Here is a 22,266-nt window from a genome sequence, read left to right on the forward strand (position 1 = left end):
CCTTTTTTTTTTTTTTAAATCTAATTTGCTTGACATGAGATGGCATGAGATACATTTTCACTGCAAAAGTGGAAACTTACACGGAACAATGCAGTTACAACCACTTATAGGAACATGTTCTAGCTTAAGTTAATTTATACCTAAACATACTACTTTTACATGGAAATCTAAGATCCATATTGTGGTATTCTGTTTCTGCTGATATACTTCCAGGAAAGTGACTCATCATGGAGTAGCTAAATGTTGACCTGCAGCTTAGACATTTGTGCATCATCTTCACTGGAGTACTTGTAAAGAAATGGACAAAGGTTAATAGATAATATTTGACATATGGGCAAACTTTATGCATTTGAAAAAAAATTTTTGTTTTTCTTTTCAATTCAACACAATGATTCAGTAACAGTTTGAAATAAAAAACAGAGTATCCTTCTGGCTCCTAAATCACTTGAGAATCACTTCATCTATAGAGATAGTGAAAAACAGTGCAATTATCATTTATAAAGACTATAAGAACACACCAGCAATTTTCAATTTGTTCTTGCAAAAATTTTAAGAAATACCGTGGAAACATGTTCTTATATGTGGGTACTGCTGCTTGAAACTGAACAGTTGGTTGACATCCAGACAACTAGTACAATTTTCCAAAAGCAAAGAAGCTTCTAAGCATAATAAACAAATGGTCATTTTTCTAAAATTTAGACCTAATTTAGTAATTGGTAGAATGACACTTTCAAACTGTGTAACACAAAATAATGTAGCCAACAGTAACATACAGGTACACCATTTAATATTTATTATATGCATTTTATATACATTATTTTTCAACAGCTGTACTTTCGCTATGTGGTACAATCTTAAAAATTTGCTGATTCATAGTTTGTAAAACAGAAACCTTACAAAACTCATCAAAACTCGCAAACTGATCAGAAAAGTTTTGTGGAAGACTAGAAAAAATACTTTATTGTATTAATCATGCATTACACAAACAAAATCTTTAGTTACACCATAAACTGAAGCACATCTGAAAATAAAATAAAAGCAGGGAATAACTAGTCAAAACACAGCAGATTTATGAATCTTGAATCAACTACTTCTGTATTCTATTTGAAACGCAAATAAAAATAAGTTTCACTCCAAAAGTTCTGAAACAAGGTTGGTTTCTGGAATCAACTCCACTCCAGGTACTTAACCAGAAGAAAAAAAAAAAATCCTGGTTTGCAACTTTAGAATTATCAAACGTCCCATTTTCTCATCTATTTTAGACTGTTCAAAGAGTGCCATAATAGATATACAGGGCCCTTTAACACACTACATAAAAGGATATAAAGACCAACAAAAAGTGAAATAAATAACAATAGGCCATTAGCAAGATGGGTAATCCTTGATAAATAAACTCGTAAATACAGTAAGATGTACAAAATATCACATAGTGATAGGATGCCAAGATTAATTTTTTTTTTTAAAGAGTTCATTCAGGGGGGTTAACCCCTCTGTGTTTCATTTGAACACATTTTACAGTCCTTTATTTATGAAGACAGTTATGCGATGATGATGAATTAGCATCCTTATGCAAGGACTTAGCTGAGCTGTATTAGGCAAAAGAAGGGAAGAGTGTGGTTACACGGCAGCGGGTCAGTGAGATCTCTGTGTTTAGGGTTCTATAATGCAGAAAAACATTATCAATACAATCTTGAGCACTGTTGTGACAGGCTAAATATATAAAAAGACTTATAAAAACTAGAATTTTATCCAAACATTTTGTGCAACTAATGCTAAAATATTTTAAGTTAAATTTCCTTTTCTTTAAAGCAAAATAAAAGTTTAAAAGGGGAATCTGTGGCATTCAACTGATAAACAGAAGATTACTAAGAGATGAAAAGAAAGCTACTCTTGGAGCTCACTTCCCCCCACAAGAGCACCACATTCCTAACCCTAAGGCAGCACACAGAGTCCAAAATAAAAGTCTTTTGTAAGATCAGACTCCACGTTTGCTTAAAGACACCTAAAGAACAGACATACGCTCAGTTCATATCCAGTCAAGGCTACAAATACTGGTTTTCTTTTTGTATTTCTTCCCACCCCCCCAAATACAGTAATTACAGTTAAATGAATGAGCCTGACATTGTTCAAGATGTGGTGACTTTTCACCAACTTACACCTGCCCCACATAAAAGCCTTCACTCAGGCAGATCAGATGTAGTGTCTTATTGGTAACCTTATCATTGATGGCAGTGATGCATTCCCTCTTTTTTGTCCAAACAGACCTGCTGTTATGATACAGGTTTGTTCTGCTATGTCACACAAATACTTTGGCAAGGGCATCAGCTCCTGCACTGGCAATATATGCTTTTGATGGATGAAATGCTACATCATAAATTGATTCATCCAGCTTTTTCCTATGAGCTGTTATTTCCTGCACACATGTCTTGCTGTCCAAATTCCATAACCTAATGGAACAATCATGGCCTGTTTAGGAAAAAAAGAAAAAAAAAAGACAGATTTGTCAGACACTTGAGTGAATCATAAACGCAAAATTTACAGAGCATACAGAATATGAAAAAAACCTTACTTCCAGACATTAAATAGATTCCATTAGGATCTACAGCTAGACTTGTGACAGCATCCAAGTGAGCAACCATAGAATGGATCATTTTACCTAAAAGCAAAACAAACAAGTGAATTTCCTGTGAAGTACTGTTTCTTTTTAAAATAACACTGCCATTAAAAGCTACACTTTCAGCTTTTAATCTAAATAACTCAAATCTAAATAAATCTAAATAACAAGCTTATTTAGATTTGAATAATATCTGAATGATACAATCCTGTTAGAAATTTAAGTTTCAACTGCAGACTCCTGTGTAAGCATATGAGTAAATGACATGGAACTCTCAACACATTCCCATTATAAGCACACTTTTTATCCATCTAGCATCTTTACCGATAGCAATGACATTGAAGACCAATCCTAAAATGGCTGTGTGAGAACTGCAATTTTTAGACCCTTAAATAACTTAATAGCTGCCCCAGTAGGACAAAGTGTTGTTAGTCAACACATTGTCAACACTTTGTAAAAAGAGACTTACTGAGCCATACTAAAGGTTCATCTATCTTTGATATTGCTAGCACAGAAGCTAGCAGTGAAAAAACAGAAAAGAAAATAAAACTAAGGCAACTCCATGTGATACTTGCGCAGAACACTCTCCAGAGAAGGTACAGAAGAGGTTTAATCTTAGAAATACCAAAAGTTCTCTTTTGTGTAAAACTGCATCACTAGGAAGTTTTGTGCAAATTGCTTCCCCCCCCCCCCCGTGTCCAATACAGATTTAAACATATTCATACATACAAGTTAGGGTCTCTTCATCCTTACCCGTTTTGTTGTCAAAAAATTTGATGTGTCTATCTTCATGTGCTGTAATAGTTACAGGAAGTGTGGGATGACTTACTACCTTGTTAACATGATTATTTGATTGTACACCTGAAAATAAAATAAGAAATATTCACCTGCCTTAAAGTAAGGGTTAATTTAAAATGAGAACATTTCAGCATTACACTTTAGTTTACTATATGAAGTAATATGACACAAATAATATTTTAGGAAGAGCATCAATGAATTTCCTAAGAAATAAATAATAGCTTCTTGCTTGACAAGAAGCTAAGCTACTTAGTCTCCATCCAATGTAGTGTAAGGTTAAAGCTGTACAAATGGTTTATACATGAAAGATTGTTGAGAGACATAGCAAACAAACCAAGCAAGTACTGCAGGGTTTGTTTCCACTAGTCAAGTGGAAACAAACTCTGGCATCTAGGATGTGTTTAGCACACACCTCATACCTTCAGATTAAAAAGATTTAGCTTGGGAAAAAAGAAGAGATAGAATTTAGATATCTGAAGTCAACCTAACTTATGATACTGTCAGATATACTTATATCTTATTTCAAGGTACAGAAAGAAACAATGAATGGTTTAGACTCTCTTTACAAGTTTTTAGAATACACTTTCAGAAACACTTTATCTTGATATGCCAGTGTTTTAAGGCTTGTTCCCTTAATTTTCTGTTTGGGCTCTTCAGAGACCTCATAGCAGCCTTCCAGTATCTGAAAGGGGCCTGTAAGAATGCTGTGGAGGGACTCTTCATTAGGGACTGTAGTGATAGGACAAGGGGTAATGGGTTCAAACTTAAACAGGGGAAGTTTAGATTGAATATAAGGAGGAAGTTCTTTACTGTGAGGGTGGTGAAGCACTGGAATGGGAAGTTCTGAATTCTCCCATCCCTGGCTGTGTTCAAGGCCAGGTTGGATGAGGCCTTGGGTGATATAGTTTAGTGTGAGGTGTCCCTGCCCATGGCAGGGGGGTTGGAACTTGGGTGATCTTAAGGTCCTTTCCAACCCTAACTATTCTATGATTCTGTGATTCTCACTCTGAACTCAAAAAGGCATTTTTCTTATTTGTGATGTTGATGCTAGTTTTTGTGCAAATTACCTAGAATATCTCTTTTACACAGGTTTATTACCTGTGTTGAAGCCCTTATGTAACCTACCTACTTCCAAGTATAATCAACTAAGTAAACTAGATTATTCAGAGGGGAGAAGCTAATTCTCCCCTTGCATTATTCTTTTAGATTTCATTTCATAGTAAGGAATGACCAGAAACTGGAGGTTTTCCTTCTGCAGTACTTTCACAGGTTTAAGCTAAGAAGGCTCCTCTGTCCACAGCTTCATCAGATACACACAATTCTTATAAAGCTACATCTTCGTAGCTCCTTATTTGTGGCAACAGAATTTCTAATATTAAAAGTTCCACAGGAGAAAGTGTATAATCACGACCTGTGCAGAATTTGATACTGAACTAATATTCTGCTTAATTGTTTACTTATCTTAATATCCTCCATGTCAAAGCTATATAATGAAAACTGTGTTTTAATGCAATTCAGACAACTGAATCTTGAGAAATCCAGCTGAGAACAAAATCCGTTATTTTTGCCATGACCACTTTCAAATCCTGCTAATCCACAATCTTCCACTGTGTCTGTTCTAAGCATGTAACCAACTTCAAAACTGCATGATGCAGTAGAGGAATGAAATATTTTAATTTACTTCACCATATAATACAACTTTCATAAATGTACCTTATTCAAGATAGACATTTAATACAGAAGAGTTTTACATACCAGATTCTATTTGTGATGAAAGCATTACTACTGACTGGGATGTTTCTAAATCATAGATGACTGTGTTGCCAGTGTTAAAAGATGCCACCATGTGAGCAGGTTCACAACCTATAAAGTCAACTGATGTAGGTATTCCATGCTCTAGAAAGAGAAAAAATTACTTTAGAAAGACTAAAACCCTTCTGAAATTCTTGACAGTTTAAATATGCAGTTTGTTTTATACTCGTACTTTAAAGAAATTCATTCCCTTCTTTGAAGAAATGCTACAACATAAGCATTATTTTATTAAAAGATTTTTCTTTTAGTCCTGTTCCCTGGTTAGGCTAAATGGAGATAATGAGCCCAGATGCACCATCAGCTGCCTCATTACAGTCTCAAAAATCACTGCAAAACCTTACCTTTCTCTCCATTGTAAGTGCAAATACAGGGCATTTTTTCTGGTGGGTTCCATAATCTAATAGTGCCATCTGCTGAACAAGATAGTAAGTGATTCTTTACAGCGCTGTAAGCAAGACCCCAGACTGCATCTGTGTGAGCAATTAATGTGCCAGCTAGAACGTTTGGCTCTGGAAAAACATAAAAAAAAAAAAAAAACAACACAAAAGCTCAGAAATTAAACCTTTTTAGTGAAGAAATATTAAGTAAGTACTTTTTATATCTCAATAAAAGCTAAATCCCACATTAAACTGCCATAACCCCCCCCCCCACCCCGGCCCTCCTATTTAAATAACAGCTAGAATATTACACAGGAGGTCATTTTGTATAACCAAAAACCAAACCAATACAACATAACCAACCAACCAAAAACACCCACAAACAAACACAAACTCTAGAGGCAAAAACAAATAAAAAACACTCCAAAAGAAAAATCCCAACTGCTACTAATTAGAGCTCTCTCTTAAAAAACCAACCCTGTCACTTGAGTAGAGACAGTTCTGTCTGAAGTCCATGAAACTGATACCTACTATCTTACCTGCATGAACTCATCAGGCCATTTTTAGTGATTAGACTACAATGAATAATTTTTTTAGCAGAGAGGCACAATCTGAGCTTACATATTGGTTTTAAGGGACTGAGAATAGTGGCCTTCCAAAATCGGTGCAAGACAGCACTGCTTCCCATCTCACTGCCACAGATTATGCAGCCTGAGTGTTGCATTAGCTCACTCGTAACAATGACACAAGGGAGAGAGGAAGCTGACTGCCCCATTCAGTCTTCAGTGAACCATGAAGCTGCACCCTTAGAATTTCATTATGCACAAAATGCTTATCACCACAAATGGCAGGATAGTGATGCAAAGTTCTCCAAACAGTTATCAACTCATTTTTGAGACACTGGCTATGGGAACAGTTGCCTGTCAGAAACATGGGGCACTGAATTTGAGCATACTCATCGTAGTTTTCTGAGAAATTCCTTTCAAAGAAATAATAATTCAAAAATTTGGAATTCTGGTTCAAACTAGTTTCTTAAAAAAAATAAGAGCTATGATTAATCTTTTATTTCCTGTTTAAACATCAGAAATTGTCAGTCTTCCTCTTACAGTTCTATACAAAGTAAATCACTAGCGCCAAGTGGAATAAACAGACACTTTACCATACACAAAGTTGAAACACACAATCTAGTTGACAAATAGCAGTTACAGTCCACAAAATGTTGAAGACAGTGGTCAAAGGTGTTTATCTTTTAAAAATACTTACCATAGGTATCATATGGATCCACGTTGGGGCTAGGCATGTTCCACCACTGGATGGTTGCATCAATACCGCCACTGAAACACTGTTCTCCATTGGAACTAATTGCCAATGACAATACAGGTCCACTATTGGGAGACAGAGAAAAAGTAGTTCACTGGTACTGCCTACAGGACAGAAGTGAAAATCTCGCTATCTGCTTCCAAAAAACAATGGGATTGGATCAAGTGCTTAAAAAATTTCGAACTCTGAAGAAACAATTCCGCTCAACAAGTGATACCAACCTCTATTAAAATATGAACATATTAACTAAAACTATCTGAATTCAAGCAATTCAAAGACCACCACCTTATTTCTCAGAAGCAACTACACCTACAAATGGCAAATTTTTACAGTGCATCTATGCCAACCTAATAGCCAGCTCTGGTGACAAAGGTGGCTGTAGCTCTTACTCCCTCACCGCTAACTACTTTCTCATCCTATTTTAGGAAATGAGAGTAACCTATGCCCCAGTAAATGGTTCAGAAAAAATTATCCTAGGAAGAGTACTTTTGGGCCAAGATTAGACTTTTACTGGTTTTAACTTCTTCAACCTGCTTGCTGTGGTATCAGACAAGTACAAGCTGTGGCCCAAAGAAAGAAGCAAGTCCACTCCTTTGGCCTCACTACTAAGGTAGGTTTAACTGTATTGTAAAACCACGTCACCAAAATTAGATGCCTGGCTGCTCTGACAGGCCATGCTCAGGACATAAGATGTTCACCAGTTGTTTTACGTGCAGATGAGCAAACTAAAATGACATATTTGAAGATGGTGGAAACGGAGAGTATGCTTGAATCCACCTACATACTTGACAAAGTGAAGAAAAATAGTGGGCTGAAAGGGAATGTTGATCAAAGCCCGCCTGAGGGGAAAGATAGTAAAATTACTTTGCTACCAGTCTCATTGGAAGTCCGGGTGGGGATCAGCTTTGTACCAAGACTTCCCCAAACCTTACTTTCTGATATTAACAAAAGCCCACATAATAGCCAAAATTCAGATAGAGAAAGAGATAATTGTTCTTTGACCCTCAAAGAACACTTTAATCACTTGAAAGAATACTTGTATTTAAACATGAGGCCAAATTAGGCACGAATCTTTTATGCTTTAGCTAATAAGCCTAAAGACATTACGATCTATCAAGTGGCTTAAGGGAAGGAGGAGGGTGATGACAGTATGTACAGTACAAGCTACTCATTTTTTTTTTGAGGCCAGCAAAAGAAGTGCTATCCACTTCCACACTTAACAAAGAGCTCTTGTGAAGCTTACCTGCTAACTGTATCTTCAGTTATATAAGCAAAGTACATTCAAACTACTGTGACTGGCTACAGACTGCACATTTTTGCCTTGCCTTCTTATTGGAAGGAAGGAGAACTCAAAACTTTACTCAGGTATTAATCAACTTTTTGATTACAATCATTATCTCACTGATTTCAAAGGGTCCCCACCCCCAAAAGGCATATGTATAAACTAATACTCATGCCCTCTCTACTACTTTGGCCTATACTGGAAATGAAATTTTCCCTTACTCTTGTTCAAGCCCCTAAAAAGAATTCAGAGCCCTCCTAGCCACTTGTGTGATCTCCTGATTTTTCACTCATTGAATCCACATTTGGGTTTTTTTTTTTGTTTGGGATTGTTTTTTTTTGGGTGGGGTTGTTGTTTTGTTTTTTTTTTGTCCTGATAATTGCCATCTGTACTTTTAACTTCTGATTTCTCAGTCCTGTATCTAAAGATACTAGGTAAGACTAATAAATTCTAGCTTATTAATTTCTTCACATACTACATATAAAATCCACAGTCCAAGACACAGGTGTCACTCACTGCCTGTGATTTCATTATCTTCCCTCCTTTCCACTGCAACTTAACCACATTTGCTACTTCCTGTTATGTTATCATGGACTTTGCAATTCATGACAGGGACTCAGAAGTTACCTGTTTTTACGAAGTACGATGGACCTTGTCTGTATGATGCAAAAATAGAATATATTTCTGGCTTTTACTATTAAGTGTCTTATAAATCTGTGAGACATTGACAATATATTTATCAAGCATTAATTACGTCAAACACTTACATGTGGGCCCTAAACGTGTAGATGGGTTCTACATCTAAAGAGGCACTCCTGAAAGAGACAGGAATAGTTACTACATTACATGAAATCTCTACTGAAAAACTGTGAGAACAGTTAAGAGTTTAATCAATTTCAAAGGTATTTCAAACACAATCAATGTTTTATAGAAACCCATATACTTGCTTTTTGGCAGGAACCGTTTTCTGCAAATTCCAAAGTTTTAGAGTATGGTCCTCAGAGGCTGTAACCAGCACAGGCTCTACAGGATGAAAAGCTAATGCCCGAACTCCATCAAAATGACTGCGTAGCGTATACTTAGGGTTCCATGTCTTCCTAAAGGCATCTTTATTAGCCGGCAGCTTAAAAAAAGGAGAAGGATTAATTTTACCTTGGGTTTAAAAATATGCATAATATGCATATCCCTGTATTTTAAGATGACACACTATTTTTGATTCGGGTAGTATATGTTCAATCTTAAGTCTGCATTTATCTACTGATCTGTAACTCCCTCTCCAGCATGCAAGGTATGGAATGGAGTATTAATGCTGAATATACAGACAAAAAGCCTTGAGTTTTCAAAAGCTGGTTTTAATCCTTCTGTGCAATAATACTTTAATTCTTCTTTCTTGAAGGAAGACAAAGGTTTCATCGCTTAAGTTGTCTGCACCCAAGGAAGATATTACAACTGTCAAAAGCTTATTTATCACTTAATAAAAATGAGCTTCAGGTGCCTAGTGAGTGATCTTCCTCATATAAGTAACTTGACTGAGAATGACAGGAAACATATCATTCTTAAATACTTCTACATGTGAAGGTATGTACACAGAAATAGATAATCAAGATTTCAATACACACTTGTAAAGATTTTAAATATAACATTACATATAAATATTTTTAAAGTCTTTAATGAGTTTTAAATATATTAATGAGACAATAACATAGTTAATATGTGACGTGAACTTAGTTAATATGTGAAGCAATATACACAAACTTTTCATTTATATGTTATGAACACCCAATTCATACTCTTAACCTATAGACTACTAGGCTAAAACACGGAAGTTAGAGCTGCTTAATATTAATTGTAAGTAACTCAGAAGAGTTACCAGAAAACCTCAAATTCTAACGACTGCAAGAGACTGATTTAGAGCTTTGAATTACAATTTATATTATGCAAAGAGCAGATCCTTAGAAGACTATATCCCATTTGCCCTAAGATTCCATCATAAGGAGAAATACATGTGCAGGTACTTTTCCCCTCAAGTAACTATAAAGGGAGTTTACAGAAAGGACTTTAATTAGATGACCTAAAAGAGCAAACTAAGAATGAATGGAAACTAACCCTATCCTCTGCCTTACAGACTAGCTATTCACTGTGTAATTGTTAAAGCATGTTTCTCAGCTGTGGGGCAGATTCTCTCAGTATATTTTCAGCAACACTATTAAGAGATTAAAATCTCCCATAGATAATAAAATATTAGTACTTTGTCAGGACTGGAAATCTATATCCTGGACTGAATTACCACTACTCATTCAAACCAAATTTGATTCTATCCAATCAAAATAAATAGAAAGGCTCAGACAATGAAATTTACTGCTCTGAGTTACAGATACGCAGACATTTGCTTTTCCCTTATATTAATGTAAATTTCTGGCCTAAGGGCAAGCTATGCCAAATTGAGATCAAGTAACTGAAACTTATTATATATAGCATTGTAACCTGTTATTTTTATTTTTACTCTACAACAATAGATACCATAACAAAACTTTTTGTTTCCAATCTTCCTACTTTAGAGGATACTGAATACTGCAATAGTTTTATAATTTACTTAGCACTACCCTACATGTTATATATAAGCTTCATGAAAAGAATAATCTTAATTTCAGGGAACAGAGTGGAATTCTGGAGTTCTGCATTAAAATTGACATATTTCAGCCCGAACTGTGTACTTCTTCACCTCCCTGAATCTAAAGTGGGTGAGAGGAGGAAACAAACAAAAAAACCCAAAACCAAAACAAAGGTATTTTTCTAGCAGAGTCCCTCAATAGTTTTAATCATCATTACGTATTCATCCTCCTGCCTAACTCATGTTGCCTCATTCACTTATGATGATCTGGGGCTTAGAGAAGTTAAAGTCAAACATCTGAAACAGCAATGGCTTATTTCAGCATGCTGTTATATCCCAGATTAGACAGAAGACCTTGGTTCTTTGGGTGCGACATGCATTCACACCACACTGATTTCTATTACAGCTGTGATTAAGTCATTCAAGAAAACCAGGAACCGATTACATACTGGACTTAGTTTTCAAAAATAGGAAGAGAATTCATTAAATCTTTTTTGTTAAAATGGTTGTTGCAACGGTAATTTCATTCTCAGCAGTTCAGAGGAATCTGCTAAAATGCAATGTGCAGAATTTACGGAAGTTACAAAAAACAAGGTACATTCAAGTACAGCTTTAAAGCTTGTATTTTTTAAACAGACTTGAACATCTTTGTTCTTTCAGAAGATTCCATGTACAGCTTCCTAGAAATCTAGTTATATCTAAGCTGATTTTCTCTTCTTTATTTTCCCCCATCCATGTTTCCAATGAATCTTGACATCCTTACTGTAAGTAAAAAAAATACTGGAAGAGACTAACCAACACACCTGTAAAAGAGATCCTTGCAACCTCTAAGAGAAAAAGCTAACCAGTAGTATATGAAAAAACCAAACCAAACCAATAACAACAAAAAATACAAAAAACCCCACCCAAAACCCAACAAAACTAACAAACAAACAAAAAGCCCCAAACACCACCTCAGAAAAAGAGCCTTGGACTTGGAAAAGAGATTTGCTCATTAGAGAGAATAAATGTGAGATACAAGATCGTCCAGAAGCATAACGGGACAGTAGTAAAATATGACACTGTATGTCAGTATTCTGAAGTGTGACATCTCAAAACAAAAGATGGACACACTGCCCCATTTAGTCAATGTTCTACTGTAAATGCAAAAATACTGACTATGGAACCACACTGCTTCACTAGGTCCTTCTCCCTTTTTCCCTAAACTTTGGTGGACTTTACTATACAGGACCATGAGGGATCAGCTGAATCCTTGATCCTAGTCCCCTGCCAGTGAACAGCCACAGAGCAGATGCTTAGAATAGCAAGTTTATCAAACAAGCTCCCCTGCCCAAATCCACCGACCACCACCCAAACAAAAACTCTGTCTAGACCAGGAGACACCAAACATGTCCTAAAAAAGCTTAACCATAAAATCCTTAAATTTAGAGCAAGATGAAAAAAATACAAACTATACAACACAAGAAATTGCTAAACAGATTAGAGAACACTTGAAAACAGTGCTTCATAACACTTGCTCAATCTAACCTAATAAAAATCCCTTTTTGCCTTCATTTTGTCTGTATGGGAACACAAACAAGCAACCTATCTCTTCTGCCTTATAAATCACCATCAAATCAGAGTGAAAGAAACTACACCTAAGCTAATCACAGGAAAAAACATCCCAAAAACCAAACCCTTAAAATAATCCCTAAAAAACCCCAAAAACCTCACCAGGGAAGGAAGTTCTTCCTTCCCCTGCAGTCAACAGAAAAGCAATAATCAGCAACTGCTGTCAGTGTCTTTAAATGTTTTAATGTTATTTTTTTCTTGATAATGTTCTGTTGATTGAAGATTTCCAAATTTAGATGCTCTGCTAAATGAGGACTTTCCATTTTGCAGCCCATCCTACAACAGGAAAACAACCACCATCCTGTGCAGCTATGGAATCCAAGAATATACAAATAGGAGCATTTGATTTGGTAACAGCATTACTCCCTTAGCATACAAACAACTACATACACTGAGAAAAATATAAGGAACAAGATATCAAAAAAGACACTACTTGCACTGACTGTATTATATTACAAATTGACTAGTCTTAGGGACAACTTGTACTCTATATCATCTACATATAGAAAAATTTCCAGATATCATTCATAAGATTTAAAACTTAATCTCCATCCTGTCCACATACCCTCTCCTTTCCAAAATACCCTATTCATACATGAAAGATAGTGGAATCCTGCTGTGTCTTTATTTATGCACTGTAATGGCTAACACAAGCTATGTGAAGAGCATGGACCTATTGGGAGCAAAATGCAAGAAGTAGGAATATTCAAGTGTTTTGGGTTTTTTTATTTAAACATTAAACTTAGCCTAATATTATCTGCTTATCTGGAGATTTACTGGAAAAGGAGCTGACTTCAGCTAAACTCACAGGGGCATGAGATTAACACGTCCTGCAAGTACTGTATTACAGGTACAACGTAAGACATGATCTTACTGCACTGCAGATCCACAGTTATGTGGAAACAACTTCAGAAATTAAGAACTATCAAGGAATGTTTAGCCTGAAGGAACACTGTGATGGAGAACTAACAGCATCTGAATTTCACTCTCTTCAGATCCACAACAGGACAGAGTCCCTTCTTAAATAAAAATTAAACCAACACTTTCTAGCTGTGTTATTTGATACTTCAAGTTTCCCTTTTCTGACACTTGAAGGTGTCAGAAGCCACCATGCGCTTTTCAGATACGCTCCATATATTTCTATGATTTTTCAAGTTATAGAGGTATCTTACCAACAACACCACTGATGGTGGTAATAATAATAATAATAATAATGGCCCAATCACAAACTAAAAACACAAGACATTTTAAATATAATACAATATATAAGACCTACCTGAACATTTCCCTAACCAGCCGTCAAATGTTACTAGCCAATAAAATATTCACATAAACACTGCTGGGTTAATGAATATGGTCAAAGGAATGCCACAACACTCTTGATTGTAATAAAAATGCACCCTAAAAGCTTATATCTGAAGTATGCTAGTATATATAGTCTATACTGTTAACACTACATAAACACAAAGGGTACAGCAAAGAAATAATATCAATATTTGTGCTTTATACCATGCCATCTCAATACTCCATGTCAGTGTACAATTAGCCATTTTTGTTCAAGCAAATTAATTTTAAGATGTCATGTTAAGTAAAAAACAAACAAGTCATCTCGCTTAATTTTGATTACCCGAATTACTTAGCCCATTCGCAAGGTGTCATTCCTCCCAAGTAACAGTTTTTGCTAAAGAAACCCCTGTTCTTTGCATCTGTTATGTTCAGGGTGGGGGGGGGAGAGGGGACCCAACTATTATTAAACTGTATAAAGAATTTTAAAATAAAATTGCACTTACATCATAACTATAGTCTGCATCATTTGTTACTGTCAAGTCTGCAAGGTCTCCAAGGCCCAGTACACTTAACAACACATCATCAGAACCCATAATAAATGACTTGCCTCCTCCAGGTGGAAACGTTATTGGCTCAGCTACAAAGAACAAAACAGTTTCTTTAAGTCTCAGTGCAGTTAGTCAAACTGATGAAAAGTGCATTAATTCATCACTTAAAAGCAAAGCAGAAACTTGTATGTGTTACATATTGCCCCAACTAAAGAAAGAGAGCATGAAGATGCACACATGTGCAAACACACACACATATTTTAAATACACAATTCTTGTATCATGCTTTGTCATTTGATTTTAATTTTCGACAAGTGACTTAACTGACATCACTTTACACTGCAATATCAAATGTACATCCCCGGTGTCCAAATTCTCAGCTAAATATTTCATTCACTACACCATACATACTACCTGCAAGTAAGTGTCTGCTTTGTACTAGGCAAATATATCTACTTGCATGTGTAAGTATTTTTTATCTCTCAGGCTAAAGGCCTCCTGTAAAACAACTCCTCTACTTAGAAATTTTCAGATGATTAAAAAATGAAAACATCTGTTATTCATGAATTCCCTCTCTTACTTTCTCAACGTGATTCTGGATTCTAATTTAGAATACACTCAACTGGTATATCTTATCTAGCTGTGCCTTCCCCAAATCAATGTTCATTCAGAATTCACATATGAATAATAAACTTTCAAATATGCACCCATATTCTTTACACTCCAACAATTTTGTATATGTCCTTCTATCCACAAATACCAGTAAGGAATAGGAATCAAGGCTTAAAAATTGTAGTACTCTAGTATATTTTAGAAGCTGCTTTTACTTGTCAGTATTCCTTTCTATGCAAAAATTAGGTCACTTGTTAGAAGTAGAGTACTTAAACTTTTGCTAAGTGTAAACTTTACCTAATTGCAAACATTTGCAAAATAATATTTGATTTATAAAGATGTCAAGTATGATTTAACTTGCTTAATTAACACTCGGATTTCACTGATTTGGCAGAGAGAGTTATGGTCTCACTTTAATGCCAACCCTTGTTTCTAATCCTCTGCGAAAAACCTTGAAACTCAGAGAAAACAAAAGTTCTGGATCTGAAAAACATCTATATCCTAAGTTTTGTCTTACAAAAATAGTTCCAAACAAGAGGACTAATAATTAACACATTCCTGTTTTGAACATGCATCTTTACTATTTTGTATCACCACTGTCTGAGTGGCAACCCTGTTATGTTCCACTCCAGATGAAGAAAAGTAAACAAGACCACATGTAAAGTTACAGTTGTATGAAATCACTGCTATGGCTATGCAAAGAGGAGTCAGCCCAGTTAGATCAAAAAAATCACTTCAAGAATTAAAGCAGTTCTAATGCTGAAGAACTACTGTACCATTAAAAAATGTAACCTTATTAGCATGCAACTGAATCTCAAAAAAAAAAAAAAAAAAATCACATATGTAAGAATAAAGACTGCTGTTCCTACATTTACGTAAAAAGAGCAAACAGTATTATTACCATGCACAACCACCTCTTTTTAAAACATTCATAATCCACACAAAGGTCTTGACCCGTCAGAATGCTACATTAATTTAACAGTTCAAAATAGCTTACCATGCCCTTGTATGAATGTTACTTCATTTCCATTAATATTTTACTAAAACTCTCAATCTGACAGTCTATTCCAAAACCACTCGTATTTCAGAAAAAGCCATATTCTTAGAAAACACCTAGTTATTTCTTCTTGGGGTTTGGGATTTTCCGGGGGGCCAGGAGACTGTATCAAGTCATCCATGATTATTAGATGAAAATTTCTAAGGATTTCTTACTGAAAGTGTCTCAGCTGAGTATAAAGGAGATACAAATAATACTTTATATGAAGCAAGAAATAAAATAACATCACAAACATCCTCTGGGTGAACTGGGGAAAAAAAAAAAAAAAACAGAAAAAAAAAGGGGGTAAAAAAGAAACAAAGGGGAGTTTTAGAATTTTCTACCGTTGCCCGTTTTTATCATTGTTTGATTGGTTTTGTGGTTTGGGTTTGTGTGCCCCCCCCCCCCCCCCTTCTTTCTGACTCCCACAGTAAGACTCCAATATTTTTATCTGGAGTTTCCAAAAACTTGCTACCTTCTACTGTCTTGACAGGGTCCCAGCTTCTGAAATACAAGAATTCATTTACAAGTCAAACCTCCCAACTCTTTGTAAGACCAGAGCTGCTGATCACTTGTGGAACAAGGCTCCTATTTGATCTTTAGGACAGGCCTCCAAGGTTTTAGCTCCTGAACTTGTCATACTAATTCTTTGTGAAATTAATATAATTAGTCCTTAACAGATGAACTTTCACATGAAAGCACAAAATGAACAACCACCACAGGAAAACACTACCACATTAAGAGTCTGTATATTATAGATCTATTTTTTTATATCTTTATATGATAGATCTTTATTTGCATCAGAGAACAATATTCCATTAAAGCCTCAAAATTCATATTATCTGAAATTTAGAAGCATATTTCTCAGTATTAAAAGTGCCAATATGTATGTATAACATGTAGTATAATTGTTATTTTAATTTATTTGCACATTTCACGATTTTAAAACACAACCTATTTAAAGAAGTTTAAAAAATGGTTGCAAGCCGTTTTTATAAAAAGGCGGAGAAGTTATAACGTAATGCATCTTTCATTGTGTAGCTATTAAAAATAAAGACCCAAAATTCTGCGTATCAAAAACAACGCATCAATATATGTGAATTATAAATAAATTATTGAATACTTTTAATATTTTTTAAAAATCCAAGTATTTTCCTAACACACACTACAGTATTACCTTTATAGCCTTCTGTATGTTTAACTGAGTTTGCAATCTATAAATATAAAATAAAAATATATGTGATAGTACAAGTTTCTTTGTAGGTGAAAAAAAATGCAATTATTAAATATTTGCTTGGCCAATCCTAATCAGTACTTCCTACCCTCAAGATCTTGATATACATCATTAAGTCAAAATCAAGCAATAGTATTTGTACAGACTGGAACTGCTTTAATCTCTAATTAGTTACATATGATTATGTATGCTGCTGTCATCTACTATACAATATGGACTTCTTAATCTTGTTTTCCAGAAAGTTAATGCATGGTACACCAAATGCAGTTAATGTCTCAGGAATTAGCTGTTACTGCTATTTTTTCACAGAATCATAGAACACCAGGTTGGAAGGGACCTCAAGAATCATCTGGTCCAACCTTTCTCAGCAAAAGCACAGTCTAGATGACATGGCCCAGCATCTTTTTGTTGATCTACAGACTGATACCCCCCAACTACAGATACTAAAAAAGAAAAACAACCCATGAAAATAGTAATTCTCTGTACAATACACTGGATAGAGAATCATGCTGCAGTTGATTATGTTTCTGAAAGTCATGCAACATGATGAAATGGAAACCTCAATTTCTTATGGCCAAAACAAAGTGTGACTATAGCATAACGATTTTTTCATCATACTAAAGCAGGTATTTGTGGGGAAAAAAAAACCCAAATCAATCCAACAAAAACCCAAACCCACAGCAAACCAAACCCTGCACCTTTAGAAGTTTAAAAGGTACATTCCCAGCCAATTAGAACCATGGCTTACTGCACTCCCAGAACACCCTCCTCCATCAAGGGGAAAAAAAAAAAAAAAAAAAAAAGAAAGTGAGCTTAGTGACACTTTGTTCTCTAGATGAAACAAAATTATTAACCACCATCTCAGAAATGTAACACTTCAGAGTGCAGCACAAATTTTACATACAGCCACAAGAACATTATGGCTTGGTAACATTCATCAGCATAGGCTAGCATGTCCCACCAAGAAAAAAATTGTCAGCAAAAACCTTAGCTTTTAAAACACAGCAGAATAAATAACTGAGCAAAAAATGTATTTTATGATACTGAAGTGTTTGGCCTTGTTAACAAAAGACAGACCTAGAAGCAATTCAAAGGCAATGCTTGTTTGCTTGCAGCTGTCCACTGTACAGTACAGACAAAAACTCAAAAAGGCACATAGTATTCAGAGTAGGATTTCTGATCAAACATAAAAATGTACATTCTAATATTTTTTTTAAGTTATACAGGAACCACAATTAGCAGATACTATATTCATACTGCTACTCAACGAATAAAGCCGAAACAGCACTGATAACCTGAAAGCATATGAACACATTAAATACCATGAGAATATAATCCTGAAGGCATCATTTATTTGAAAATAGCCAACAGTCTTTATCTGAAGTGCAGCAGAGTGTTTGTGCTACAGGAACCAGGCAATAAAAGTCAGTCCAAATTTAGCATTGATTTCTTCATGAAGATTGTTTTGTCCAATGGTATTTTAAATTTAACGTCTCTAACACAGAAAACAGCTATATGACCTGTCCTTAACAATGAATGTCTGCATACCTCTTATGTCCTAAGAAAAACAGCCCGAGATAGACTGAGGGAACTGTACCTGTAGTTTCACGTGCCCTTAATACCTTCACAAGGCTAAAAGGCAACCTAAAACACTATGCCTTAATACAACCTAAATATATGTCTGCAAGTTTCAGCAAGTGCATCACCAGTAGGTTTTTCAATTGCACTCCAAAGGTAAATTTGATACTGGTTCATCATCTAGTCAAAGATGAAAAGGAAGGCAGTAAAAGGAGGGAAGACAAACACTTTTGTAAAATAACAGTTTGGAAGGGCAACAAAAAGTCTCCCTGCAAAATTTCTGTTTTTCTGCTTGCCTGGCAACAGGCATTTGTGGGATGGGGTGAAGGAAGAATAGGGGAACCTACATATTATCGGGATCAGTAATAACACAGATTCTTTCCACTTCCAGTATAGCTGACGTTATGCCAGGGCTTTTGAGTCGGAGATCACCATAAAGGAGCCAAATCTGAATTCACCTAAATATTTTGAATGTGTTGCAACTGGAGCACAGAATTTACATAATGGTATTCTAATCTCAAAATCACTCCCTCAAAACAGAAAACTTACAGCTAAATACAAGATTTTGGACTATTTAGATAATAGTTTGCCACTAACCTCCATCGTCTAAGATAATCCTGAAATTGAAACCAATACTTCATAAAGAAATAGCGTCTTTGTACACTTGTGTATACAGACCGAGAAAATTTTTGAAAAGAGAACATTAAAGTTGAGAAAGACTAATTTGTGTCATAACTTACAAAACCACTTTTAAATTTCATTTTAAAATGCAACCTGTGTATCAAATGTCAATACTTACCTTTTTTTCCTCTCTACAACACCCTATTTGTAAAAGGTTTTGCTAACAAGAAGGGTCTGCAAGCAGGGATTTAAATAGTGAATATTTTCAAAACACTGCTGTACATGAAGTTGCTTAAAAATACTTATGAAATAATGGTGAGTTACGATAAGCCACAGAAACTGAAGCCACATTCTCATAAAACCATTTGGAAAGAATTGCAAATAAAATAATGTGGCAATGGGCAACTGCATTATCAAGGGGACAGTAAATTACAGTGTGTGCTTTCTGAAAGAAATCTCCTGAAATACAATAAGTAGCTGAATTTTTTGTACCTTCCTCTGCTCTTGCACCTTCATGATCAGTCATTCTAGAAGAGGGTGACCTAGATTGATTAATGACTCCTGAAGGGATGTGGGGTATCTCATCATCGCCCAGATCAGCTATCATGTCGTGAAGTTTTGTCCTGTTGACTCCTGTAAATTAATGTCAGCAGCAAAGATTCATTTGATTGCTACCGCTTGACTTGACTGAAGTCTAAAAATCCATTAAACTAATTAAACAAGAAATGGGACCTCCTTAAAATAAATACAATGCTTTGGTTTTGTCTTTGTTAAGAGAATCGATCTTTTGGAAATCAAAAGGAGATAATATATCAAATCTGAAAACTACATGCAAACAGTTTGAATTCACTGAAATCAAAGAATAACTCCCTTGTGTTCTGTAGATCTATTCTACAGTTTGCTGTAGGAGAGAAAAAAAACATCTTATAGCCCTACTAAGAAGTCAAGCCAAATATTAAAACATTAATTATAAAATGAAATACATATGAATTAAGAATTTGCCAATAATATTACACATCTTTAACTAAACTAAACAACTTGACATGGAAAAACAGTGCAAACAAAAATAAGCTTTAAAATGAGGGGAAAAAGTACAGACAACTTATAATGGGGGTGCAACAAACAATTAACTTTCCCTGCTTTTGAATGGTATTTAAATTGTAGAAATTGTTTATTAAACACAAGAGCAAGAATGCTTCCACCATTTCATGGAACTGCAGATGTATATTACCCTTATTACTAGCATGCCTCTGGAAACAAAGCATACTAAATTATATGTGCATTATATTCATAACGTAGACACTAACAAACAAAAATTGCACTATTTTTTCTTTTAATTAATAAATTCATTCCTGCTTCCACCTTAGAGCTTGCATATCAGAAAGTCAAGCTTCGGTCATTAAGTGAAATTTCAGTGACAGAATCTCTTGAAAGAAAAAAATCCACAACGATGCAAGACATAACCAGCTTTTAATCGCTTAAAGAGTCCTTCCTGGGACTGCAGGCAGTTATATTGCAGAACATTAAAAATGACGTGTTTACTATATTTAAAAGGGCATATTAGAACTTACAAAATCTTCAGGTATGTCCATTTTTTAGTAAAGTCTGCATTAGGAAACAATTTCTGATATATACTCTGAGGTGACATGCGCCATTTTTATTAAAAAGGAAATCAAAACTAAACCAAAGCTATTTTTCAAATTCTCAAAAAAGTAAGAAGATAAAAACTAATTACAGATGACTTAAAAGCAGAACTGTTCATTTAAGCAGCTAAACACTAAAACACTCAAATATCTGATCAATTTTTATATCTTAATGACAAAAACTGGTTAAAATTCATGTGTTCAAAAATAACTACCCATCCATAACTGAATTCTCTGGAAATAATGGAGATAATGGAAAATTCTTCAGAGGTATGACAATGGGAAACATTTCTGGAAGGAGAATCACAGCAGAAGAATACGATGCATACCCCAAGAAGGATGCTTTGTAACTATTCTCATTAATACTTGCAGAACACTTTCATTTTGCCAAATGTAGAATCCCTATACTCTTTTTTTTGTGTGTGTGTGTGCATGCTTTTGATATTGCTCTTTTATAGAACACTTAGTATTCCAATTAAATCTATGAAGGCTGATACCCAGAACTTGTCTGAGAAGAAAAATGGCTTCCAGAAATTTCTCTTGTGCAACAGAACAGACTTGTTGAGTGTTTTCATTTCACTCTCATGCAGAAGTGAGTCTAGAAACCTGTGACCTCAGCTAATGAAGTGAGTGTAAAATAATAAAAAACAAGGAAAGTCTCTTTTGCATCAGTCTTTCCCCTCCTCCCGCCCAACAGGCACTAGGCTGATAGGATTTCATTTCAAAGATAGATACGTTATTTAATTATAGTCAGGAGGTGAAACCTCACAAAAATGGTCATTCTTAAAATGCCAGGTTTCTACCAGACAGACCACAAAGCTTGCTTTTGCCTTTGTTCCAGCTGGTTGCCAGCCAGCCACCTACAGTGATCAGCAGCAGACACATTCCTAAAGATACTATAGGAAAATCAAGAAATGACATTATGGAAATCATGGCTGGTACTGTAAGCTGTCTACTTTAATATACCCTTTGAGACTTCCAGCAGAAAACCCATTTGTCTCCTCCAACTCAATACACATGAACTGTTCAAAACATGAATGGAAAACTATAAAAATGGCTTATAAACTGTTACTCAGACCTAAACTGCAAGCATCTTTTTGAGGTGCTTTTTTTAAGGGCATGAAAAGTTTGACTCAGCCCACTCAAAAGCAGCTCCCCTGCTCTGCTACTCTGAGCCAGCCAATCAGTTAGTATGTCACTGATTAAGGGACTTTCAGCCCCACCTTTTAAAGGTCTTTGGTATGTTTAGTCACTTCTTGTCTTTCAGGTATAACCTCAGAAC

At 35.2% G+C, this 22,266-nt stretch overlaps 1 protein-coding gene across 6 annotated transcripts in view; it reads right to left on the reverse strand.

The window, feature by feature from the left end:
• STRN3 (striatin 3) overlaps positions 1 to 22,266 on the reverse strand; it is a 64,716-nt gene continuing 42,450 nt past the window's right edge. For 4 of the 6 annotated variants that reach the window (XM_061463458.1, XM_061463459.1, XM_061463457.1 and 1 more), the window contains 10 exons: positions 19,834 to 19,974; positions 14,216 to 14,349; positions 9,151 to 9,326; positions 8,971 to 9,018; positions 6,865 to 6,986; positions 5,566 to 5,733; positions 5,168 to 5,308; positions 3,368 to 3,475; positions 2,570 to 2,656; positions 1 to 2,466 (listed from right to left, as the gene is read on the reverse strand). In XM_061463458.1, the coding sequence (XP_061319442.1) occupies positions 2,297 to 2,466; positions 2,570 to 2,656; positions 3,368 to 3,475; positions 5,168 to 5,308; positions 5,566 to 5,733; positions 6,865 to 6,986; positions 8,971 to 9,018; positions 9,151 to 9,326; positions 14,216 to 14,349; positions 19,834 to 19,974 (1,295 nt within the window). In that variant the 3' untranslated portion in view covers positions 1 to 2,296. The remainder of the gene's footprint in view (positions 2,467 to 2,569; positions 2,657 to 3,367; positions 3,476 to 5,167; positions 5,309 to 5,565; positions 5,734 to 6,864; positions 6,987 to 8,970; positions 9,019 to 9,150; positions 9,327 to 14,215; positions 14,350 to 19,833; positions 19,975 to 22,266) is intronic. The other 2 variants (XM_061463461.1, XM_061463460.1) reach the window with 1 other exon arrangement.

This window comes from Pezoporus flaviventris, unplaced genomic scaffold (genome assembly GCF_033815535.1).
Source record: "Pezoporus flaviventris isolate CSIRO_AGI_PZ_B2104156 unplaced genomic scaffold, CSIRO_AGI_Pfla_v1 ptg000036l, whole genome shotgun sequence".
NCBI classification, from domain to species: Eukaryota; Metazoa; Chordata; class Aves; order Psittaciformes; family Psittacidae; genus Pezoporus; species Pezoporus flaviventris.